The 23,285-nt window shown below is 36.1% G+C and overlaps 1 protein-coding gene across 8 annotated transcripts in view; it reads right to left on the bottom strand.

The window, feature by feature from the left end:
* Positions 1–23,285, bottom strand: part of KDM6A (lysine demethylase 6A) — a 206,489-nt gene that overhangs the window by 130,107 nt on the left and 53,097 nt on the right. For 7 of the 8 annotated variants that reach the window (XM_029930769.1, XM_029930770.1, XM_029930774.1 and 4 more), the window contains exon 3: positions 7,754–7,862. In XM_029930769.1, the coding sequence (XP_029786629.1) occupies positions 7,754–7,862 (109 nt within the window). Of the gene's footprint in view, positions 1–7,753; positions 7,863–23,285 lie in introns of those variants that run through there. The other variant, XM_029930768.1, reaches the window with a different exon arrangement.

Here is a 23,285-nt window from a genome sequence, read left to right as displayed (position 1 = left end):
CCCAAAACTTTACTAATAGCGTATTACTGACTGAAAGCCTTACCCATAACATCAACAGTCGATTAACATGTATTTTGCATGTTACATGTATTATAACGTGTATTCTTAAAGTAAGCTAATGTTAAGAAAAGTAAGATCATTGTAACTACTATATTGTAAATGATGGAAAATAATTGCATATGTTAAAAAAAATACTGTTATAGTCTAAAAAAAAATAATAAAAAATAAAGTTACTACCAAAAAAAAAAAAAAAGTAAAAAAATGTTAAGAAAATCCTAAGAGAAAATACATTTCTAGTACTGCAGTGTAGTTCGAACCCATGTTTTTCAAAGGTTAACTGTGTGTACGTGTGTGTGTGTGTATGTATGTATATATTTTTGCTTGGTAAAGCCTACCACATCAAGGTATGCCTTCTAAAAATAAAAACATGGATGTGTACAAAGATTTAGCTACAATGACAGACAATACAGTGATTATGTTAACAGCAGAAAAAAATAGTTTACACATCCAACAGAGGATTCTCCTACCTGTATGATAGACACTATTCAGGAAATTGAAATGTTACAAAGTGTGTTTCTGAGGTGGAGAAATTAACACGATACACAGGGTTAAAGAAAGAGTTTAATTCAATTTTCAAATATTGAAAATTTATTGTAATAGTAAAGTCTATAAAGATAAGCATCAAAAACGTTTAAAAACAAGTGCCTCCAGATGATAAAATAACAATGGGTCATTAATGCATTCACATAATGTTTCTTAAGTATTAAGTGGCTAACTGAAATACAGATGTGAACACATGGCTCCGCTGTTGGGCTATTTACCTTTTATGGTTATATATCTTATTTTTCTTTAGCGATCAAACAGATTATTTGTGGAAGTGTTAAAATAAATATATTTGTGTTAAAATTAGAGGAGATGGCCAACATCATCAAATGAGGACTCCCAGGAAGGCAAGAGGATGTAGTAGGAAAAGAAGCAGCTTTAGGTAAACCTGTGTTCTAATCCTGACCTCACCACTTAGTAAGAGACTGTGACATTAAGCCTTTTTTTTTTTCCATTTTCTTTTATGTTTTTTTTTCCCCCATCACAAATGTACTCTTTAATCCTCATCACTGGGGCACATGGGTGGCTCAGTTGGTTAAGCATCCAACTTCAGCTCATATCATGAACTCAAGATTTGTGGGTTCAAGCCCCACATCGGGCTCTGTGCTGACAGCTCAGAGCGTGGAGCCTGCTTCAGATTCTGTATCTCCCTCTCTGACTCTCCCCTGCTTGCACTGTCTCTCTCTGTCTCTCAAAAATAAATTTTAAAAAAGAAAAATCCCCATCACCTATTTCACCTCTCCCCCTACCCACCTGCCCTCTGGTAACCACTCGAGTCTGTTTTTTGGTTAGTTTGCCTGTCTCTTTTTTGTCCCCTTTGGCTTGTCTGTTTTGTTTTCTTAAAGTCCACATATGAGTGAAATCACATGGTAGTTGTCTTTCTCTGACTTAATTTGCTCAGCATTATATTCCCCTAGCTCTTCCCAGGCTGTTGCAAATGGCAAGATTCCTTTTTTTTTTTTTTTTTTTTTTTGGTCTGAATAATAATAGTCCACAGTGTGTGTGTGTACATACCACATCTTCTTTATCCATTCATCTATTGATGGGATACTTGGGCTGCTTCCATAGCTTGGCTATTATAAATATAGTGTGACTATTGTAAATAATACTAGAATAAACCTGGAGGTAGATGTATCCCTTTGAATCAGTGGGTTTTATTTTTTAATTCTTTGGGTAAATACCCTGTAGGGCGATTGCTGGATCATAGGGTAGTTCTATTTTTAAATTTTTAAGGAACCCCCCATACTGTTTTCTAGAGTGGCTGCACCAGTTTGCATTCCCACCAATGCACAAGGGTTCCTTTTTCTCCACATCCTTGCTAACACTTGTTATTTCATGTCTTGTTGATTTTAGCCACTCTGACAGGTGTGAGGTGATAGCTCATTGTAGTTCTGATGTGCATTGCCCTGATGACCAGTGGATATAGCCATTTAATTCAAGTTAAATTCCTTACAGATCACAAGCGGCCTAAAGAGTTTTTCAATAAAAGAGTAAGGTATAACTGAAGAATAAAAAGAGAAGGTCAAAGCTACATTAGAATTTGTTTGGAACTGAATAAAGAGAGATGTATTTCCAGACAAAGAGTGAGGGAGTAAAGAGGGTTAAGAAAGATTTAGTAGGTAACAAGGACTTTGGCATGCTTGGAAATATTATGGCTCTGCGTTAAGATTGTCAAAACAAGACAAAGAGAGTGTGCCTGGTGACAAGTCCATATACACCGCACAGGATAAAAAGAAACAACAATGTAGGTTAAAAGGTGACAGGCTTGCCAGAAAAAAAGGGAGCCATCTTCAGAGTTAGATGCAATAGAAACGCGAGGAAGGAAAAGAATTAAAATTCTGTCTATACTAATATTAGGCTGTGTACTAACTGCAGGCAGAACTCTGGATTTGGAGCCCAATGTGTAACACTACAGATTAGCTGCTAGTGGATGAGTCTATGGGTTACGGAAGGACGGAAAGACAGGTATCATTCTTCAAATATGTCAGTTGTACGGACTGCCATCTTTAGGCCAGAACAGGCTGTGGTTGCCTCAAGATTTCTTTGATCTGTTTTGCTTTGTTATCTGAGGCTTGACTGAAAAGTTTTATTTATACCCTGGGAGAAATGATATCTCAGGGAGCTTATATTAACTATTTCATCTTATGTAAATGACTGATGTACTTAGCTCACTAGCACTTTCGCCTTCTCAAATCTTGATTGCCTAAAACACATCTTTTCCCTTCTTATGTTTACTTACTTAAGAGAGAGTGTGTGTGTGTGGAGCAGGGGAGGGGCAGGGAGAGAGAGAATCTCAAGCAGGGTCTGCACTGCCAGCACAGAGTCCAATGAGGGGCTCGAACACATGAACTGTGAGATCATGACCTGAGCCGAAATCAAGAGTCGGATGCTTCACCGACTAAGCCACCCAGGCGCCTCATCTGTTCCTTTTTATGTATCATTAATACATACTAAACACAAAATAACATTTATAAAGCCCTCTGAACAGCATCCACAACAGATCTTTGTTCCCATGTCCCCCTCTCTCCAGACATTTGAAAAGATTTAATATTACAGATTCAAGCAGACAGAAAGTTGGAAAAGCAAAGAAACAATCCTTTTACTGTTACATCAGCACCTTCACTGAGGTCTTCAAGTCAAATTAATGCACATACTAAAATCTCAGACTTACTACTTCTTTGTCATTATTAAATTAATATACTCCTCAAGGTCTTTAATATCTTACATATAGCTTACTACAAGAGACACCAACTATGTCTTCTTTGTGTTCCCTTCAATGTGTTCTGCTGCAGCTCTCTAGTTCTTGAAGCTACTAAAACTTGTGCTTATTGCCTAGACATAGGCTTCTGACAACTTGGGTTATGGGGACTATTTTGCTTTCTTCTGCATTTCTACATTGCGTTTTCTAATGCTAGGCCATGAGCAAACTGAACAAAACTGGAGATTACCAAATTGCAACGAAAGGAGTGGAGGCACTGGTGATCTTTATGTGTGCACACACACACACCACAGTTTGAAAACGACGCAATACACTTAAATGAAGTTATGTGGAGAAACTGGGTGCAATGACTGCAAGTGCAAAGACAATGCATGAACAATCACCTGAACTGTAGTGGCTTTTCAGAGATACATAATATCCATTCTATGGATACTACATGGCCGTACAGGTCAGTACTTTGGATTTTTATTTCATCTTATTTTACTATCTCAACACAATTTGTATTGTACAGCAAACATATATATTATAATGATTCTCTATGTGAAAGGAGTTTTAAACAAAGAGCAGATTCTGAAAAGAATCACAATCTTTAGTTCAACAGCTACAACACTAAAGAGAACCATGCAAGGATCACACACACACACACAAAAAAAAGGTAATTTTTGAAGAAGCCAAACTTAAGATCTATTACTGGAAAATGCACTCTATGTTCTTATACTTTATATATCTGAGGATGGAGTTTTGTCATTCTACCCAAGAAAGACAAAGGGAAGACACAGAGTGCTCACCTACTCTGATTAAGACCTCTTCACATTAGCAACTCCTGGCTTGAAACTTGCCCTAGACATCTGTAACTTCTAAGTAACTAAAACCAAAATTTATTTTGACCACAAGTGGCAGACAATGCAACAAAATGACAAATTACTTGAAGGAAGGAGGGAAGGGAGAGAAATCGATCCCTGGAAGGAATTTCAGAGAAAACTTCCAGCTCACCATGAACCATAAAGAAACTTAAAGTTTCACGGTGTTCATGCTAATATCAGGAATGAGTAATTATTAGATCTCCTTCGACTAATTGTTTTACTTTAGGAACTCTTACTATCTTCCAAGTCTCTTACCTTATAATTTTTGATCTGTGGTCTGAGGTAATTTGCTACTTAATTTTATAAGTAACATACTTAACTTAGTGATTATCCTTTTCTACAATTTGCCACACATATTTACAGATACTTACACATGATTTCTATTAAACTGCTCCTAAGGTCCATCACATATATTTCCAAGAATATATGTGTCCTTGTCCTACAGTCCAGGGTTCTCAGTCTCTTGGATTCTTTTCTAACCCAAAGAAGAGAAATCAGTGCCGCATCTCCATGGCTTAAGGCAGCCTGCCTGACGGCTCCATCAGCTATTTGGTTCAGCAAAGGTTAATGGGTTAACTTTGAGGTTAGGAGTGGCAAAGAGGTATGGTAGACACCATGAAAGCCCATTCAAACCCTGCTTCAAGGAAGGAATGCTGGGAGTCCTGCCTGCAGACAGTCTCTAGCAGGGAGCCACCTTAGGTACAGAGCCACCCTGTCCGAGGTGACACTCCCTCCCAGGCTAGCCAATATCCAGTTTCAAAGGATGGAATATAAAGGCCTGTCCATCTTGGCCCAATTTGGGATAGCTCTGAAGGGCCATTCTAGCCAAGGCTCCCCATGGACCTGGCCAAGGCCATCACAGCTTAACTTCTCACCTCTGTCCAATCTTTCCTCTTTTCCAATCCAATCCTTTGTCCTCTACCTTCTACAACTACTGATCATAAAGGCGCTCCTTACTAAATATTCCGTATGCTGAACTCCCTCCAGAGGAATCCAACCTGCTATAGGCCAAGTGCACTGAGCCTTCACTTTCCTACAATAACGATAAAGTCCTAGAAGCCAAAAGACCAAATCAAGTGATAGAAATTGTTTTTTAGAATTAAAACTCTTCAAACAAACTACGAACCAGAAAGGTTTTTAAGAACTGTTCTAGGTATCTTTTTTTTTTCCTTCTGCTTAAAATTCATCTGACAGGACAGAAAATACTTTTTTAATAAATTTGTAACAGTAATGATAATCAAAGTATACCATCTGCAGATCAGAAATTTTTAGGAATTCCTGTAAGATGGGATCAGAATGACAAATAAGGACAGAAAAAACACAGTCAAAAATGTACACAAAACAGATTCTCCTATTCTGTACTGCAAAGTAGAAGCAAGTTTTTCATAAGGAAAATCCACCTGAGAAAATGTCACACAAAGAAGAGGGCTTGGAACTATAATTAAAGAACTGTCTTCAGAATAACAGGACCAGTAAGTCCCCCACATACATATACCTGAAAGCAGCTTATTCAACATGATCATTGCATGGTTTATGTTTACTCCCAAAAAGGCTATGGTTTGTAATCTGTTCTCCAAAACTAAATGTCTTATTTGGCGGGGGCTGGAGTTTCTCCTCTTGCACTGGGTACAAAGGAGAAGGAGGAAGCAGCCTGAGGTAACAAATGTCTCCATAAACTGGTGGTGGTAGTGATGGACTGGGGAGGGGCCTACTAGAGACAGGCTCCAGTTCTGGACTCACAGGAAGATGGTGAAGCGTGGACAGAAAGAATTCAACAATTAGTATGTAAAAAGGAATTTTTTTTTTAAATCTTGGAAATGCAGTCAGTAAAGACTCATGGAGAATAATGAAAACATCAAGGAAACAGAAGCCATCAGCTTAAAATATTAAAATATATAAAATAACATAAAAATATAACAAAAAATATAAGAATCTGCATCCATTCTTACCTTACTCTTCTTCCTATTACAAATAACTGACCTACTGCCCAGCTACCAATGGCCAGTTCATCCACATGACAGTAAATGAGACTTAGAGTACCTCTTTGCTAGGACTTAAAATCCTTAAAGGTTATCATTCTCTTCTCCCATCTTACTAGATTACTCCTGCCAGCTAGTTTGCCAACAGTCTACTTGCCACACGCCCCTGCATCACCTCCCAAAAAAGAAAAAAAATAATAACTCTCCAAAACAAATCCCTAGAGTTTTCATTACCTTCATAGTGAAACATTTTATAAATGGAAAATATAGCTAAGTTCATAGATTATATGAATGACTGACAACTAAGCACCAAAAACCTCTGTCCAATCCTCCAAATACAAACCTAATTTTCAAGTCTAGGTCTATTTACGTGCTTTCAAATTAGCATGCTCTCCAAATAAAAGACGTAGAATTAAAAATTTGTAGTATACAGGATTTCTGTGTCTTTTGTAAAACAGTTTCCTTTAAATAAGTTACTAGCCTTAATTAAAATTAAAACCCAGAGTGTTAAATAATTACTAATACCTATTATCCTGAAGACATTTTGCTAAATACTAACCAGTTTCACACAGCAATCCCCAAACCCCTCTAGCTCTTGCTTTTCAGATTAGAAGACGGAAGCCCAGGGATATACATATAATCTGTTAATGATAATGCCCCTGTAAACAATAGAGATGAGCTAGGGAATAAGCCTAACTTCAAACCCCATACATTACACTTGTGTCAAATAAAAATTGCATATTCATTAAGATAGTGTTCACTTGACCTAACACAAAAGTGGCACAACAAAACATCAATACTAAACAGCAAGAATCCTTCACTCCAGCCCTGAAACCTGCCAATTATTCCGCCCACTATGTTTATCTGCTCTGCATCCAGATGTTTACTATCATCAGAAGGTTAAAACATTCTAGTTTCTAAGGATACAATTTTTCTTTGCTATGGGTTCTGCCTTTGGTATTGGGGGAGTGGGTGGCATTTGGAGGTGCTTTATCTTCCTAAGTGAGCAATGGTCTGCATCAGCAGCTTGGTTACTATATAAAATAGACATACCTGGAGGGCTGCTTCAGTTATTTAACTCATTTCTTACAGGAAAAAATTTTCAAATGAATAAAAAATGTGTTCTCTTCAGTGTTCAAGCTCATACGTGATCACCTCTCTATGTTACTTACCTTTACAATAACATGACTACAGACCAGATTTTCATTTAAATATTTTCTAACTAAAATGGAAGTTTTATAGCCAGGATAAAGAGAATTATGGAGTCTCTGTTACTTCCCCAAAGTGTCCATCAAAATGGCTCACTTTCTACTACAGCAGAACCTTTAAATGGCAGGGATTGAACAGAATGGTAGTGTACCTGTAAGTGGTTATCAGTTTAACTGGTCAACTTATTGATGATTTACAGAGTTACATGAACTTTTCACATTTCTTCGCACCCCATTCTTCTTTCTCATTGTTTAGGATGTTCGGAACCTTACAATTTCTTAAAAGTAAAAATGGTAGTATCCTCAGTAGAGTACAAACAATCACAATTATTTTAAGTATATCTATAAATCAAACGGTAACTAACAAGGGGAAAAAATTACCTTTTGGATAATCTTCCAATAAGAGGTTGAAGTGACCTAATTGACAAAAGAAATCAGACTCCACTTTTCCTTCAGCTTTTAAGATTAGAGATTCGTAGCAGCGAACAGCCTAGAAATAAAAAATACAAACATTTAAGAACAAGGAAAAACCCTAAAGTGCATTTCCTTCCTGAGATAATGCATATATGCTCCATTCAATCACCCAAGAAATCAATGTATTTCATTTCTACCTCAGTCAATGCAGCATTCTTTACATAACTATTTATTAGAAGAGCCACTAGTTATGGCATAAATACTTTTCTTACCTATAAAATAGAAATAGTTGCCAAATAAGGAGGACTTTGATAACTTTACTCATAAGTTGTAAATCTAAATTATTACTGTGGTCCTTGTTACTATAAACAAATAATATTCATCTTTCCCACAGATGGAAAGAATTTTATTCAATTAGGTGAGAAGTCACAGAATCTCCAGAGAAATAATAGCTACCATTAATATTGAACAGCTTTCTGTCATAACCTCTATCAGTTTAAGCTACCATAAACTGTTTTTCCAATGTTTTTTCATGATATACTTCAAACCCACTCTCAAATACACACATATGTACTCACTCTCACAATTTCTTCACTGAATAAAAAAAATAACATACTATTTTAAAAATATCATTTTTAAAGGGGAGGGGGGTAATAAAGAAGACTGAAAGAGAAAATGAACGATGGAAAGAACAGACTTTTGGAATCCTGACAAATCCCAGTTGTCATTAGCTACAGGAGATCCTGGGGAACTTCTCTCCGACCCTCAGTTTTAATAACAGAGGGCTGACAAAAGGATTCAAATTAGAGAACTTCACTAAGACTTTATCACAGTACTTAGCACTCCATAGGTACTTAATAATTGTTTCTTTACTTTCTCCTCAGATAAGTAAAAAAGCTGTCTTTCAAGGCTGTTTCAAGCTTTCCAACAGTTTGTCAAAATTTCCCTGCTAACGATTTACTCTACAATGTTATGTGCCATAATGTATCCTGGAGTCACTAAAGAAAGAAAGGTGTATGATTTCTCAAATCTCTGGGTACATTCCCAGGTTTGGTAACCACAAAGAAAGAACTAGAATAGCTCCTGTTACCAAAAAATCCTGTCACTACCACTTCAAGAGCATTTGATGGGATAAGAATATGTGATGTGGGGCAAAGTACCCACCTAAAATCTCTTGATTTTTCCTCTCCTGTAAAATATAGAGCCTTTGATGGACAGTTTCAAAATGTCTATCTTAAAATTTACCTATGCAAAGCACACACATAAATGCTCATCAAGTTTGGAGAAGCCATCCTAAACAAGGCAAATCCTGGGATGACTCTACTATCCTTAAAACCTAACATTTACAAAAGGGCTGTCTTCATTTCTTATTCCACTCTTAGCTATCTGCATGTGCGTATGTACCAAATCACAATCACTAAAAACTAATCATTCTGCTTCCCTATAATTAAAAGACTCTGAATGCTACGCTGAAGTCTCAGAAATTACTATAATTTGGAGGCATGAAATTTCAAGATCCTCTTTATTTAAGTCATATATAATCCTATCTGGCAGATGGTTAAAAGTACAAAAATATAATTTATTTCAGTACTTTTTAATATCAGAGAAATTCATAAAATTATTGGGCTACACTATGACAATTCTTAATTTCACATTAAATGAGTGACTTTAAAGTGAATAATAACTGTAAATAAAGCACTCATTTAAATAGTTATTATCTTTTTTCTTAACTTCTCAGTAAGATATTTAGAAACTTTTTCTACTCCTCCCTGGTAATTTCTTATGGCTGAACGTCATTAAATTTATAGGCAAATATGGTTTCATAGTGAAAAAAGGATTCAAGTTATAAACACAAAGAAATTTTCTTTAAAGATCCAAAAGCAAAAAGATGGCAACACCCTATACTTCCATCCTATCACCATACCCTGAGGTCACTACCATGATCATCTATTGCCTTCTCTTCCACTTCTCATACCACACATCTAAAATGAATACCATACATAATACTGATCATCATGAAGCATAACACCAGGTACAAGCCCGAATGGACAGACTTTAAATTTGCCTACCCATCCACTCAGGCTTCACTAACAAATTCACAGTAAGTTCCAACAAAGCCAGCAGGCACCCACCAACAGACAGTGGTGGTCAAAGATGCTGCTGACAGAGCCAAATATCAAATAAGATGAAGATGAGCAAAAAGTCAGAATAAAGTTTCCAAGTGCCTGTGTCACCATTTCATAGTAAAACTTCATGAATTTATTTGACATGTTTGAGGAAAACCCTGATATTAGATACAGGCAAATACTAACAATGTTTTAAAGGAAAATAACTGGGGATAATTTCCAATACTCCTAACTCATACAATAATCTAGAATGGAACACAGTATTTTTATAACATTTTTAGTCAAATGGCTAACTATAGATATAGGAGACATATAGATAGTTTAGATTTAGAACAAAGTTTAGATAAACTTCTATAAAGCAAAAATATTTCCTGTGAAAATAGTTGCTTTTATATTCTTGCTCTTTTTACCTGAAGTGTACACACGTAAAATCATCCCCATACAGTATACACAGGGAAAAAAGGACCAGAATATAAAACAAATGTTAAAAATACAAAGTCATACAGAAACTTTGTTCTTTTTACTTCTATTTTCTAGATTTTTCATAATTAACCTATACCATTTCTATTCTTATAAAAATCATTAAAGAATTATAATGCTTTCCTCTAGGATTCATTCTACCTTTTAATGTGAGGATAGTTAAAAATTTTAGTGAAAATCATTTGCATCTAGATCAGCATCATTCAATAGAGCACCTTCTACAATGATAAAAATATTCTATAATGTGTCCTGCCCAGTATACTATCCACTAGGCACATGTGGCTATTGAGCACTTGAAACAAAGCTAGTAGAAGTCAACAAGTGAATTTTTAAATTCTACCATTTTAATGTTTATTTATGTTTAGATAGACATGTGGCTAAAGGATAGTGTACAGCAAGATGATTTTTAAAGCTTAGAAACAAGTGAATATTTGATCTATATGCTAAATAGTAAGAAAGTAAAATTTCTCATGTTCATAAATGAAAAGCCTATAAAAATAATGGAGTATCTTACACTGGGGATGAACAAAGTCTTTCACAAAATCTCTTACATCCTATAGTTTCTTCTAGTTAGTGACTTACACATCTATAATCTTTATCACCTACTGCAAAAAAACAGTGAGAAATGAAAATAAAGTTAATCATTAAATACTAGAATCAAATAAGAGTAAACTAAGAGCCTCCCAGCTAGGTAGACAATTTCAATATCTTCCTCCCATTACAGTATAATTTTCCATAATGTTCAATATAATTGGTGCATGGTATCTGCTTTATTTTTATTATCTAAGAAATCAGTTCTCTCAGAACAGTGATATTATTATTGCCCTCTAATTCTAAACCTTGACAGTTGAAGTTTAAAGCTCATTAAACACAGGTCTGTAACTAATTTTCTTTTTTAATGTTAAATTAAAAATGTTTAAGAACTACAATGTTATATGATAAACTTGGGTCAAGGGTCTAGCTAATATATGACACTTATTAATTTTTTTTGTACATTTTTTTGAGAGAGAAAGGGAGGGAGGGAGGGAGACAGAGTGCAAGCAGGGGAGGGGCAGAGAGAGAGGGAGACACAGAATCTGAAAGAGGTTCCAGGCTCTGAGCTGTCAGCACAGAGCCTGACGCGAGGTTTGAACTCAGGAACCACGAGATCATGACCTGAACCAAACTCGGACATGTAACCCACTGAGCTCCCCAAGCACCCTGATGCATGTTAATATTTTAGAATTGCTAAATATAAGCAACTTTTAAACAAATGATTTTTTTCCCAATTTAAAAGATTAACTAAAGTAGCTTGGACATACAAATGGTAGAGAAAATTAACGTAGATTTAAATACCCCAATGATTTTAAATGAACCAAAGCTTTCAGGTTCAATGTAATAAAGACAAGCATGCCGTCTTGCACAGAAGTCCTAAAAGCCAGCCAGAGATCTACAAGACGGCTTGGCAGCCAGCCAAGTGTTTAAAAAAGATTAAGGGATTTAAGCAGACTACAGGTCAACAGGTCATCCATGAAATACAGCTACCAAAAAAGTACTCATGACACACATTAATAAAGCATATTATACAAATCAACACCAATAATCAGCTCGCCAAGGTCTACCTACTCTGACCAGATCTCTAACGTTATCGCCAGTTCTGAGTGCCACATTTTAACAGGTGATAACTTAAAGAGAGCTACAATTTTGGTGAAGAATGGAGAAACTATTATATGAATTTTTTTTAAGTTTATTTATTTTGAGAGACTGAGAACAGGGGAAGGAGGGAGAAAGGAGAGAGAGGAAAATCCCAAGCAGGCTTCACACAGTCAGTAAGCAAACTTCCGGGGGGTGGGGGGGGGAGAAAGGGCCTCTAACTGCGAGATCACGAGATCATGACATGAGCCAAAATCAAGAGTCAGATGCTTAACCCGACTGAGCCACCCCAATGCCCCTGTATGAAAATTATTTATAACTTAAGTTTATTTAACTGAAGAAAACCTTTAGGGATGCTAAAGCTTTACCCAAAAATTTAGAAAGCTGTCGATCAGGAAATAAGATTAATTACACTTTGAGTAGCTCCAGACATCAGACCAACGAATAGGTATAACTCATAAGCAAGTTTAATCCAGTTCAATTAGAAAAGAAGAAAACTTAAATATGCCAAAAATTAAAATGCACCATCTTTGGCTCATATCAGTGCAAAGAAATAAAGCATGAATTACTAAGCTATCTTAGAGTTAGAAAAGAGACTTCTTACTTTGGATACAATTCAAGAGCTGCATTTTTTTTTAAAAAAGATTCCTTGGGCTTCTATGACATAAACATGTGAAGTATTAATATTATATATAATATATACCCACACATACATATACATATATATGATGCATCCCTCCTGAATTAATTGCATAATTCATTTATTTGATTTGAATTTCCATAATAAATTTCTAAATAAATACAGTATCCTTACGTGCTCCCCTCAAGCCCTAAAAATGTTTGCACTGTTAAAGCTGATATCGTTCCCAGAAATAGGTCTCAAAACTAATGAGAATTCTTCCTTTTTCCAGACATTAAGCAATGCCTTTCCCTGGCTGCTTCTCAAACACCTTACAAATCTGAAGGAGTTCAAACTACCTGAATCTAAATCATTTTTTGAAATTTCAACTCACACTTTTTTTTAATGAGGGAAACGTTACACACTTAAAATGATAGTCTTAAGAATTACTGATTGTTAATGACCTATCTAGTCCTGAACTTGTAGATCAGATGTCGTATCTGTTTACTGTTGTTGAAAAATTAAAATGTACACATCACCAATTCTAAAGAATATACAGTGAAAAGTCTGTCTCCTAATCCTGACCCTAGCCACCCAGTTCCCTTTCCCAGAAGCAACATTAAAACTTTTCTATATATTCAAGATGATTTTGTGCAGATGCAAGCTGATATATTTTTCCCCACTTATATATACATTGTTCTGCAACTTGCTTCAGGATTCTAGGTGTCCCTGATATCCTTTCTCCTCCTTCTGTTAACAGAACCCCTAAATTTAATTAGACATAGGTTTCTACAGAAAAATTATGGGATCCCCTGCCAGCCTTGTGGGTGTAGTCTGAGATTAAGTTCCGGCAATGGCATACAAGGAAGGTCATGCTGCGCCTCAACCCCTCCTCCCCTTGGCTAGAATCACCTAGATGGTGGAAGCAAAAGCTGAGGATGGAGCATAGGAAAGCAGAAGCCTAAATTCCTATAACAGTGGAGTTCCAGAGCAGCCTGGAACTGACGGTCTCTGAGAATTATTTTATTTAACAAATGAGTATGTAGCTCTCTTCCTTCATTTCAAAAAAAGGGGGGGGGGCACCTGGGTGGCTCAGTCAGTTGAGTGTCCACTCTTGTTTCAGCTCAGGTCATGCTCTCACAGCCGGGAGATCTCCACATCGAACTCCACACTGGGTATGGAGCCTGCTTAAGATTCTTTCTCTTTGCCCCTCTGTAGCTCACACACATGCTCGCTCGCTCCCTCCATCCCTCCAAAAAATAAAACAATTTTTTAAAAAAGAAAATAAATTTAAAAATCCCACCCACCTAATAAAATAATCACTAACACATACAAAAAGGATGAAGGAAAAAGGAAGCCAGTTAACTGTTACCCATAGTTAACAATTTAGAGAAGATGCAAGAACTTACACATCTGTTCATCTACCCTATCTTCCTCGCTCCAATTTTCAACTAATATCCATCTTTTGCATAACAATAAAGGCAGTGTAACAAACTCTAAGCCTATCAGTCTTGCTCCTGGATTTCTCAGCCTCTCTGGACCTACTGCTCCTTCCTTCAGTGGATGTGCTGGGTACTAATGAGGAAGCAAGCATCATGCAGGAGACTATTGTGGCACCCTACATACCATTCTTTTCAAACAAACTATTGAAAATGCTTTGCTATTACAATATTCTTACAGAAATACACTACTGAAATCAAAACTAGGTAAGTTAGTAAACTGAGTGTTGATAGCTAATATTTGAGCCTTTGATAATGTACCAGGCATTATTCTAAGCACTTTACAAATATTTATTTATTTAATTCTCATAATTTCTCTATGAAATAGGGAGATCCTACTTCACTGATAGGAAAACTGAGCCACAAAGAAAGCAAATCCTGTGTTCAAGGTCACAGTTATTATTAAGTAGGATCCAAACAGTACTTTGAGGTTACAGTACAGTGTAAGCAGTAAGGTGTTCAACTGAGACCATGCCTAGGGACCTAAAAGTCATTTCCAATAAAGAGGACCCCATAAGCAGCTCTTTCTCTTACAATTCTTCTACACACTAGCTTACTCTACACCAAGTAGAAAAGTGTAAGATCGCCACTTCCTGTTCCTACCATCCCAAAGGAAGACTTAGCCTCACAGTTCTTTACCAGTTCTCACTTTGCTTTATTTTAAATCATATAAAATGTAACAGTTTAAACACACATACACACACACATACACATGCGCGCGCGAATCCAAATAAACAAAAGCACCACGTTCCCATATTCAAAAGCCCCCTGTGGCATAAAAACACTACTGTTCATATACATAAAGGATAATACACCAGTTCGGACAACACATATAACATTTTTCAGATGGTTCCCACAAGGTTTCAGCCTACTTTTTTTGTACCTTCTGCATTATATCCCCTTAGTTTACCTAGTGTTGTCATTGTCTCTCTTTAGCATACAGCTGCAACAGAGCACACTAGGCTATCCTGTCTGATCAGTCAACAAGTTGCGGGATTACCAGTAACTCTAAAACCCTTATTGCTGATGCATGCAGCCAAACAAACTAACGAACTCTACATCAGCACACGTGTACAGATGTATACCCTCCCGGGGCCAGCATTAAATTTGAAAAAAGCTATTTTGTCAAAATACCTATGTTATTTTCCAAATATTTCTTTTCTATATCATGCTAAATGTAACACCATGTAGACAAGGTACAGTCAAGTTATTGATAACACTTCTTCAAATCAAGCATGTATATTAAGTCTTAAATAATCTTTAAAATGATGTATATTTTAAATCTGAAGGTAAGGAAAGTAAGAGAAAGAATTTCAGCAGAGTGATTTCTATGAAAAAAAGCCCAAAGTGATCTTGTGATTTCCCATATAAAGCAGTAGGCATTATAGTTTATATTTTACCTCATTTGTTTGCTACTCCACAGGGTCTATTATTTATCTAGACGAAGACAGAGGCAATCTTACATGCAATCACTCTCCCTGTCATTTTAGCTGTACACATTTATTTCAAATTTCCAAAAATATACAGAAAGGAAGAAAGCCATCTACAACAAAATTAAGCAGACCAAATTTGCATAAAGGTAAGAAACACTATATCCATTATGCCTGCTATAACCTGGATAATTGCTATAATATATACTGTCCCAGTTAATATCTGTGGTACTAAGGCATGCATTCATTTGTTTTAGAAACATTTCTAAAATAATAATAAATAGACATAAAAAAGAAAGAATCAAACACTCCATTGGAGGAAAGAGGGAGGAGACATTGCATTTATCAGCATAAGCTTCACTGAACATCATCTGCTTTGAATTCTACAATTTTTTTAATGTTTATTTTTTTGAGTGAGAGAGCGAGCAAGCGAGCAAGCATCCCAAGCAGGCTCCACACTGTCAGTGCAAGAGCCCAATGCAGGGCTTGGGCTCAGAAACTCTGAGATCATGACCTGAGCTGAACAGAAGCTTAACTGTCTAATCTGTAGTAGGCACTTCAATTTATTTACTAAATAAATGAACAACCCTAAAATAACAATAAAATAATACCCCTAAAAGAAGAGAAACTGCAACACAGTAAAGGCCCATCCCCAAAGACATACTTTAAAAAAAAAAAAAAAAAAAAGCTTGTTAACCAGTCTGAATATACCCTTCAAGACTTTTCTCTATGCATATATTCAAATAGTTTATAAAACTGCATACAAAGATTTGTACTATTTCTTTAATTCAGTATTAACTGGTTGCCATATCAAAACATATAAATATACATCAAATTTAACATCTCCTAGCATTTTACTGAAGAGATAAGCCACAATTTGTTTCTACTGAAGAGGATCTGGTTGTTAATCAAGTTCTTACAATTATTACCCAATGAACATAATTTGGACAATTTATATTTCTTCGGGATAAAATTCCTCACAGTCAAACAGAAAGCACAATTTAAGCTTTGATAATCCCAGCAGCAAAGCAGAACCAATGTAATCTTCCACCAGCAGTGCTCATTTTCAGTTCTGATTACTTTTATCCAAATATTTACTGAGTTTACTACCTTCTTTCATGACTATCAACCTGTTCATAAATTGTGCACATTTCTCTATTGGATTATGAACAGTTTTTCCTAAATGATTTGTCAGGTGCTATTTATATGTAAAAGGCTTTTACATATAATGTTGTTGTTGTTGCAGAATATCTCTTCCCAGTTTGCATTTGCCTTTGAACTCTTTACCAAGTTTTTGATGTAAAAAGTTCCTATTTTCTCAAAACCAACCACCACTTCCTTTATGGTATGTATGTTAGTCTCAAAATTAGAAAGTCCCCAGCCCCTGACCTGATAAACATTCGCCAATATTTTCTTCTATTGTAAAGAAAGAACCTAGCTAATTACATTTTTCTTTCCTGTGTAATTCTGTACTGGCCCAGCATGATTCAGGATCTGCAGTTCCCTTCCTTTCTTATCACTAAAAAACTTAACACATACACACAGTTCTGTTTCTGTGATTCATATTCTACACAGAACGCTCTATAACACATGCAATGGAAACAGGGTAATAGGAGTGCTGGAAGAGAGGTAGCCTCAGCCTCTGGGGCTGCCAGGCAAAAATCCTCCAAGGGGCCACCTCTCAGCCAGAGCCACTATTTACGTACCATCACCAATTAAGCACCTTCAATAGTTTCTACTGGCCATGAGTACAAATTATTTTTCCATGCAGGCCATAAAATTTAAAGGGTTGGGGTTTAAGGCAACCTGGACAACCAACCACTCTGCTAAAAACTAAAAACATCAGATAACCAGTTGTGGCCGTGGGAATAACACAAGGTTCTTAATGTGAACTTTCCCTAGTAAGATAATTAGGAAGAATGGGCTTGAGGTGTAAGGAAGAACTTGAGGGCGGGGGGGGGGGGGGGGGGGGGGGGGGGGGGGGGGGGGGGGGTTGGTTAGAGAGAGTGCTGAAGCAATTTTTTGCACTGAAGCCATTTGAAAGTGTGTGTGAACCTGAGTGCTAGGTTTAGAGGCCTCATTCAGGGGACAGAACACAAATCTGGGGGCCACTCAAGAAGGAGTCAAATAAGACACTCCACCATAACACTGAGACCTCAATGGGCTACACACCTTCAACCTAAGTGTAAACTAAAATAGGATAATAATACAATTTTTAAATTTTTATTTTAAAACTGGTATTGAAAGACAAGGAAAACTGTCCATTCCATAATGGCAATGATTGGAGAGGAAATGCTCTTGAGTATTTGTAACCAAAACCCCAAACTCATGCAACCTAGGTAGAACATAAAAACTTCAGGCAAGAATTTAACTATACACAGTCCTCAACTAACAGCAATCCAAAGTATAGGCCAAAACCAAACACAAGACTGTGATATCCCTGGCCTAAAAGAGTTTCTACAGCTCTGAAGAAAATTCTTTATATTCAAAAAGTCACTAAACATGAAAACGTGGGGAAAAAAGTAGAGCAAAGAAGGTGATCAATATGTGGATATCTTAAATGAATATTGTTTAATGCACTATAGTAATCACAACAAAATGTAAATAAAATAAATATGCTAGCTAAGAATAACAGATTGTCAGCAGAGTGCCTGGATGGCTCAGTCAGTTAAGCATCTGACTTCGGTTCAGGTCATGATCCCTCAGTTTGTGAGTTTGAGCTGCATATCTGGCTCGCTGCTGTCAACACAGAGCCTGCTTCAGATCCTCACCCACCCCCTCTCTCACCAGGCACACACGTGTGCTTGCTCTCTCAAAAATAAACGTTTTTTAAAAAAGATTGTCAACAGACTTTTTATTACAGATTTATGCAATTTATTAACACATCTAAAATATAAAAAAGACAGAGAAAGAAACACTACACAAATATACCCAAAAGAAAGTTGGCACTGTACCAGATATCATGAATTACAATAAAGATAAATAAAGAGAACTGATACATAAATACAAGTATTTAGCAACAGAATAAAGAGCTCAGAAATACACCTCTCTATATATGCAAACTCCTAACAAAATAGGCAAATAATAACCTAACCAAAAAATGGTGAGTCAAAATAGTACTTGTAAAGAACGGGGGGGGGGGAAGAGACCCGAAAAAACACACACACACACACACACACACACACACACACACACACACAAAAGACCTTAGACTTCTATATCCACACATACAAAAACCTATCCCACATGAATTAAAGACCTTAATGTAAAAAGGCAAACCTATCTAAACCTATAAGAAGAAAACAGGAAAATGTCTTTGATTATCAGCATAGGTTAGGAATGGTTTAAACACAGACCAAAAAAATCCAAGTCATGACATCAACGTTTGACACTTTAGTTTATAACACACACACACACGCGCGCGCGCAGCACATGCCCACAACTATAAAGGCAAGTCACAAACTGAGAAAATACACTTTTCAACACATATGGTAAAGCATTCACATTCAGAATATATAAAACTCCTATGAATCAGTAACACTCAAAAAATTACTGAGGAAAACTGGGTCTGCCACTGTGATCTACAAACTGTTAAGAATGAGCAAAACAGCAAAACACAAATTATTTGTTGATTAATAAAGATCAAGGAACCAACAGTTGCATTACCCACTCCTTAGATATTTCACACAGGTTCATGTCTATAAAGCCACTAAAACGCAACGCTACTCCAGCCTATCATAACAACAAATTTTTCCAATATGATTTAAAAGATTTTTAACTCAGAAATTGAAAGGATAAAAGTATCATGCAAATTCAGTATCTCCTATTATTAGTGTCTCTTTTAACAATGTGCTCCACTAATTTGAAAAAGTTCATCTGATCAGTCCTAAAAGCACACTGTACCAAGAATCTGGAGTTAAAAGAAAGATGCCGTGTAACACTAAATACTCATTTAAAATATTTTTATGTAAAATACGAAAAGTGGCCATCCAAAATACGATTTCAACTTAATTTAAATATCTAGTAAGCTCATATTTAAGTTTCTATTTCTGGGTGGCTCAGGTGACTTCAGCTCAGGCCATGATCTCGTGGTTCATGGGTTCAAGCACACGTTGGATTCTGCGTCTCTCTCTCCCTCTCCGCCCCTTCCCTGGTCTCTCTCTCTCTCTCTCTTAAATACATAAACACTGGGGGGCCTGGGTGGCTCAGTCAGTTAAGTGGCCTACTTCGGCTCAGGTCATGATCTTGCGGTTCATGGGTTCGAGCCCCACGTGTGGCTCTGTGCTGACAGCTCAGAGCCTGGAGTCTGCTTCGGATTCTGTGTCTTCCTCTCTCTCTGACCATCCCTAGCTCGCGCTCTGTGTGTGTCTCTCTCTCTCAAAAATAAATAACGTAAAAAAAAAATTTTTAATACATAAACATTAAAAACTTTAAAATAAATAAGTTTCTATTTGAAATCAGTGAAATAAAGCATGGACCCATCAGTCTTAGGAGAAACCTTAAATCTAGTTTCTCTACATACGACAAACATCTGATTACTGGAATGACATATTTATTGACATTTCAATCTTCCACTCTATGAGGTATTTTGATATTTAAAATTCCTAAGTCTTTGGATTTCTGCTTGCAGGCAAGATGCAGTAAAATGGACCAATTTTACTCCTGAATAAAATAACTTAAAAACAAGAGAAAATGTGTGAAACAAATGTTTTCAGACACTGGATACTTGAGAATGCATGACCATAATCTTTGAGAATGGGAAAACAAAGGATATAAGCCCTAAAACCATCTCAAGCCTAACTGCGTAGACAGACTGTTCAGGCCGCAACACAGGCATAGAAAATTTTCTTGCCTGAATCAGTGCAAGCTAGAATAAAATAGAACATCTTTAGAGTTACTGAAAGGAAAATAAACTTGCCAACTTACAATTCTACACTCAGCAAAACCATCTTTTAAAAAGAGGTAAAAGTACACTTTTCCAGATACGCAAAAGCTGAAAGAATTCAACACCAGCAGACCTACAGTCTAAGAAATGTTTAAAAAAAAAAAAAATCCTCAGGCAGTAATAAGGTTATATCAGATGAAAATCTTGATGCAGAACACAGAATAAAGACCATCAGGAATGGTAACTGCAGGGACAATTACAAAAGACATTTTATTTTTTTTAATGTTTCCTTAAAACACAATTGACCCCAAAAAAACAAAATCAAGGTGGGGGGGGGGACCTCCTTTCGCTAATAAGCAAGTTTAACAAAGACACAAGATACAAGATCAATATACAAAAAATAAATTGTATTTTTATGTCCTAACAATGAATAATTGGAAACAATATTTTTAAATGCCATTTAAAATAGCTCCAAAATCATGAAATATGTACATATAATTCTAACAAAATATGTAGAGCAGAATCCGTATGCTAAAAACTACAAAACAGTAATGACTTATTCAAAGAAGACCCAAATAAGTGCAGGGATACTATGTCTATGAATTAGAAGATTCAACAGCATTAAAGTAAGTCTCTCCTAAACTAATTCATAGATTTAATGCAATCCTGAACAAAATCCCAACAGGATTTTTCTGTAGATACAGATGAAGTGATCATAAAATTTAAATGTAAAAACAAAGAAACTAGAATAGTCAAAATAATTTTCAAAAAGAATGAAGCTGAAAGACTCCTATGACCCAATTTTAAGACCCATTACACAGAAATCAATCAAAACCATGATATACCACTACATACCTAACTGAATGGCTAAAAAAATTTTCTACTTGACTGAGATATAATTGATATATAAACATCATGTTAAGTTTAAGGTTTACAATATGATGATTTGATATATGTCTATATTGTGAAATTATTACTACAATAAGGTTAGCAAATCCATCACCTGAGAGAGTTATGTGCATAGTGAGAACATTTAAGATCTACTCACTCAGCAGCCAGCTCTCAAGAATATAATACAGTACTGTTAACTAAAATCACTATGCTATACATTAGATTCCCTCGGAACGTATCCATCTTACAACTTAAGTTTATTTACCTTTTGACCAACATCTCCCCTGGCAAACACCGATCTACCTAATCACTCCTTCCAGGAGTTCTACTTTTTTAGATTCCACACAGTTAGGGTGAGATCATATAGTACTTGCCTTTTCTTTTTGACTTGATTCATTAGCATAATGCCCTCAAGGTTCATGAAATTTTTTAAATGTGACAATACCAAGTGTTAATGAAGATGCAGAACTGGAACTCTCACACAGTGCTAATGAGAATGCAAAATAGTACAGCCACTTTAGTACACAATCTGACAAGTACAAAGTTAAACATACATCTATCACATGACCCAGCAATCTCACTCCTAAGTATTTGCCCTAAAAATGTGAAAACTTATGTTCATACCAAAACCTATATATACATACAAAAAAACTGTGTTTATTTAGCAGCTTTATTCATAATCAATTAAAACAGGAAACAATTCAAAATATCCTTCAACAGGTAAATGGATAAACTGTGGTACACCTATACAATAGAATTCTACTTATCAATATAAAGGAATAAAGCTATTGATATAGCATGAATGGATCTCAAAGGATCCCAAAGGCTGAGTAAAAGAAGCCAATCTTCAAAAGACCACAGAGTGTATATATACAACATATGTCAAAATTCACCAAACACCTAAAAACAGATGGAATAAAATATACGTAAATTTTACCTTGAAGTTTATTTTATTTTTAAGTTTTATTTATTCATTGAGAGAGAGGGGGAGGGAGAGAGACAGAGAGAGAGAAACAGAGAGAGAGAACATGCACACACACAAGCAGGGGAGGAGCAGAAAGAGAGGGAGACGAAAGAAAACTTATGAAAGAGATTGAAGAAGACACAAAGAAATGGAAAAACATTCCCTGTTCATGAATCGGAAGAATAAACATTGTGAAAATGTCATTACTACCCAAAGCAATCTACACATTCAAAGCAATCCCCATCAAAATTACACCAACTTTCTTCTCAAAGCTAGAACAAACTATCCTCAAATTCGTATGGAACCATGAAAGACCCCGAAGAGCCAAAGTCATATTGAAGAAGAAAACCAAAACGGGAGGCATCACAATCCCAGACTTTAGCCTCTACTACAAAGCTGTCATCATCAAGACAGTATGGTATTGGCATAAAAACAGACACATAGACCAATGGAATAGAATAGAGAACCCAGAACTGGGCCTACAAATGTACGGCCAATTAATTTTTGACAAAGTAGGAAAGAGTATCCATGGGGAAAAAAGACTGCCTCTTTAGCAGGTGGTGCTGGGAGAATTGGACAGCAACATGCAGAAGAATGAAACTAGACCACATTCTTACACATTAAACAAAAATAAATTCAAAATGGATGAAGGACCTGAATGTGAGACAGGAAACCATCAAAATCCTCGAGGAGAAAGTAGGAAACAACCTCCTTGACCTCCACCTCAGCAATTTCCTACTCGACACATCCCCAAAGGCAAGGGAATGAAAGCAAAACTGAACTCTTGGGACCTCATTAAGATAAAAAGCTTCTGCACTGCAAAGGAAACAATCAAGAAAACTAATAGGTAACCAACAGAATGGGAAAAGATCGTTGCAAATGACATATCAGATAAAGGGCTAGTATCCAAAATCTACAAGGAACTCACCAAACTCCACACCCAAAAAACAAATAACCCAGTGAAGAAATGGGC

Source organism: Suricata suricatta, chromosome X, assembly GCF_006229205.1.
Source record: "Suricata suricatta isolate VVHF042 chromosome X, meerkat_22Aug2017_6uvM2_HiC, whole genome shotgun sequence".
NCBI lineage: Eukaryota > Metazoa > Chordata > Mammalia > Carnivora > Herpestidae > Suricata > Suricata suricatta.
Note: the sequence above shows the minus strand (reverse complement) of the source record. Positions and strands in the feature narration are given on the sequence as shown.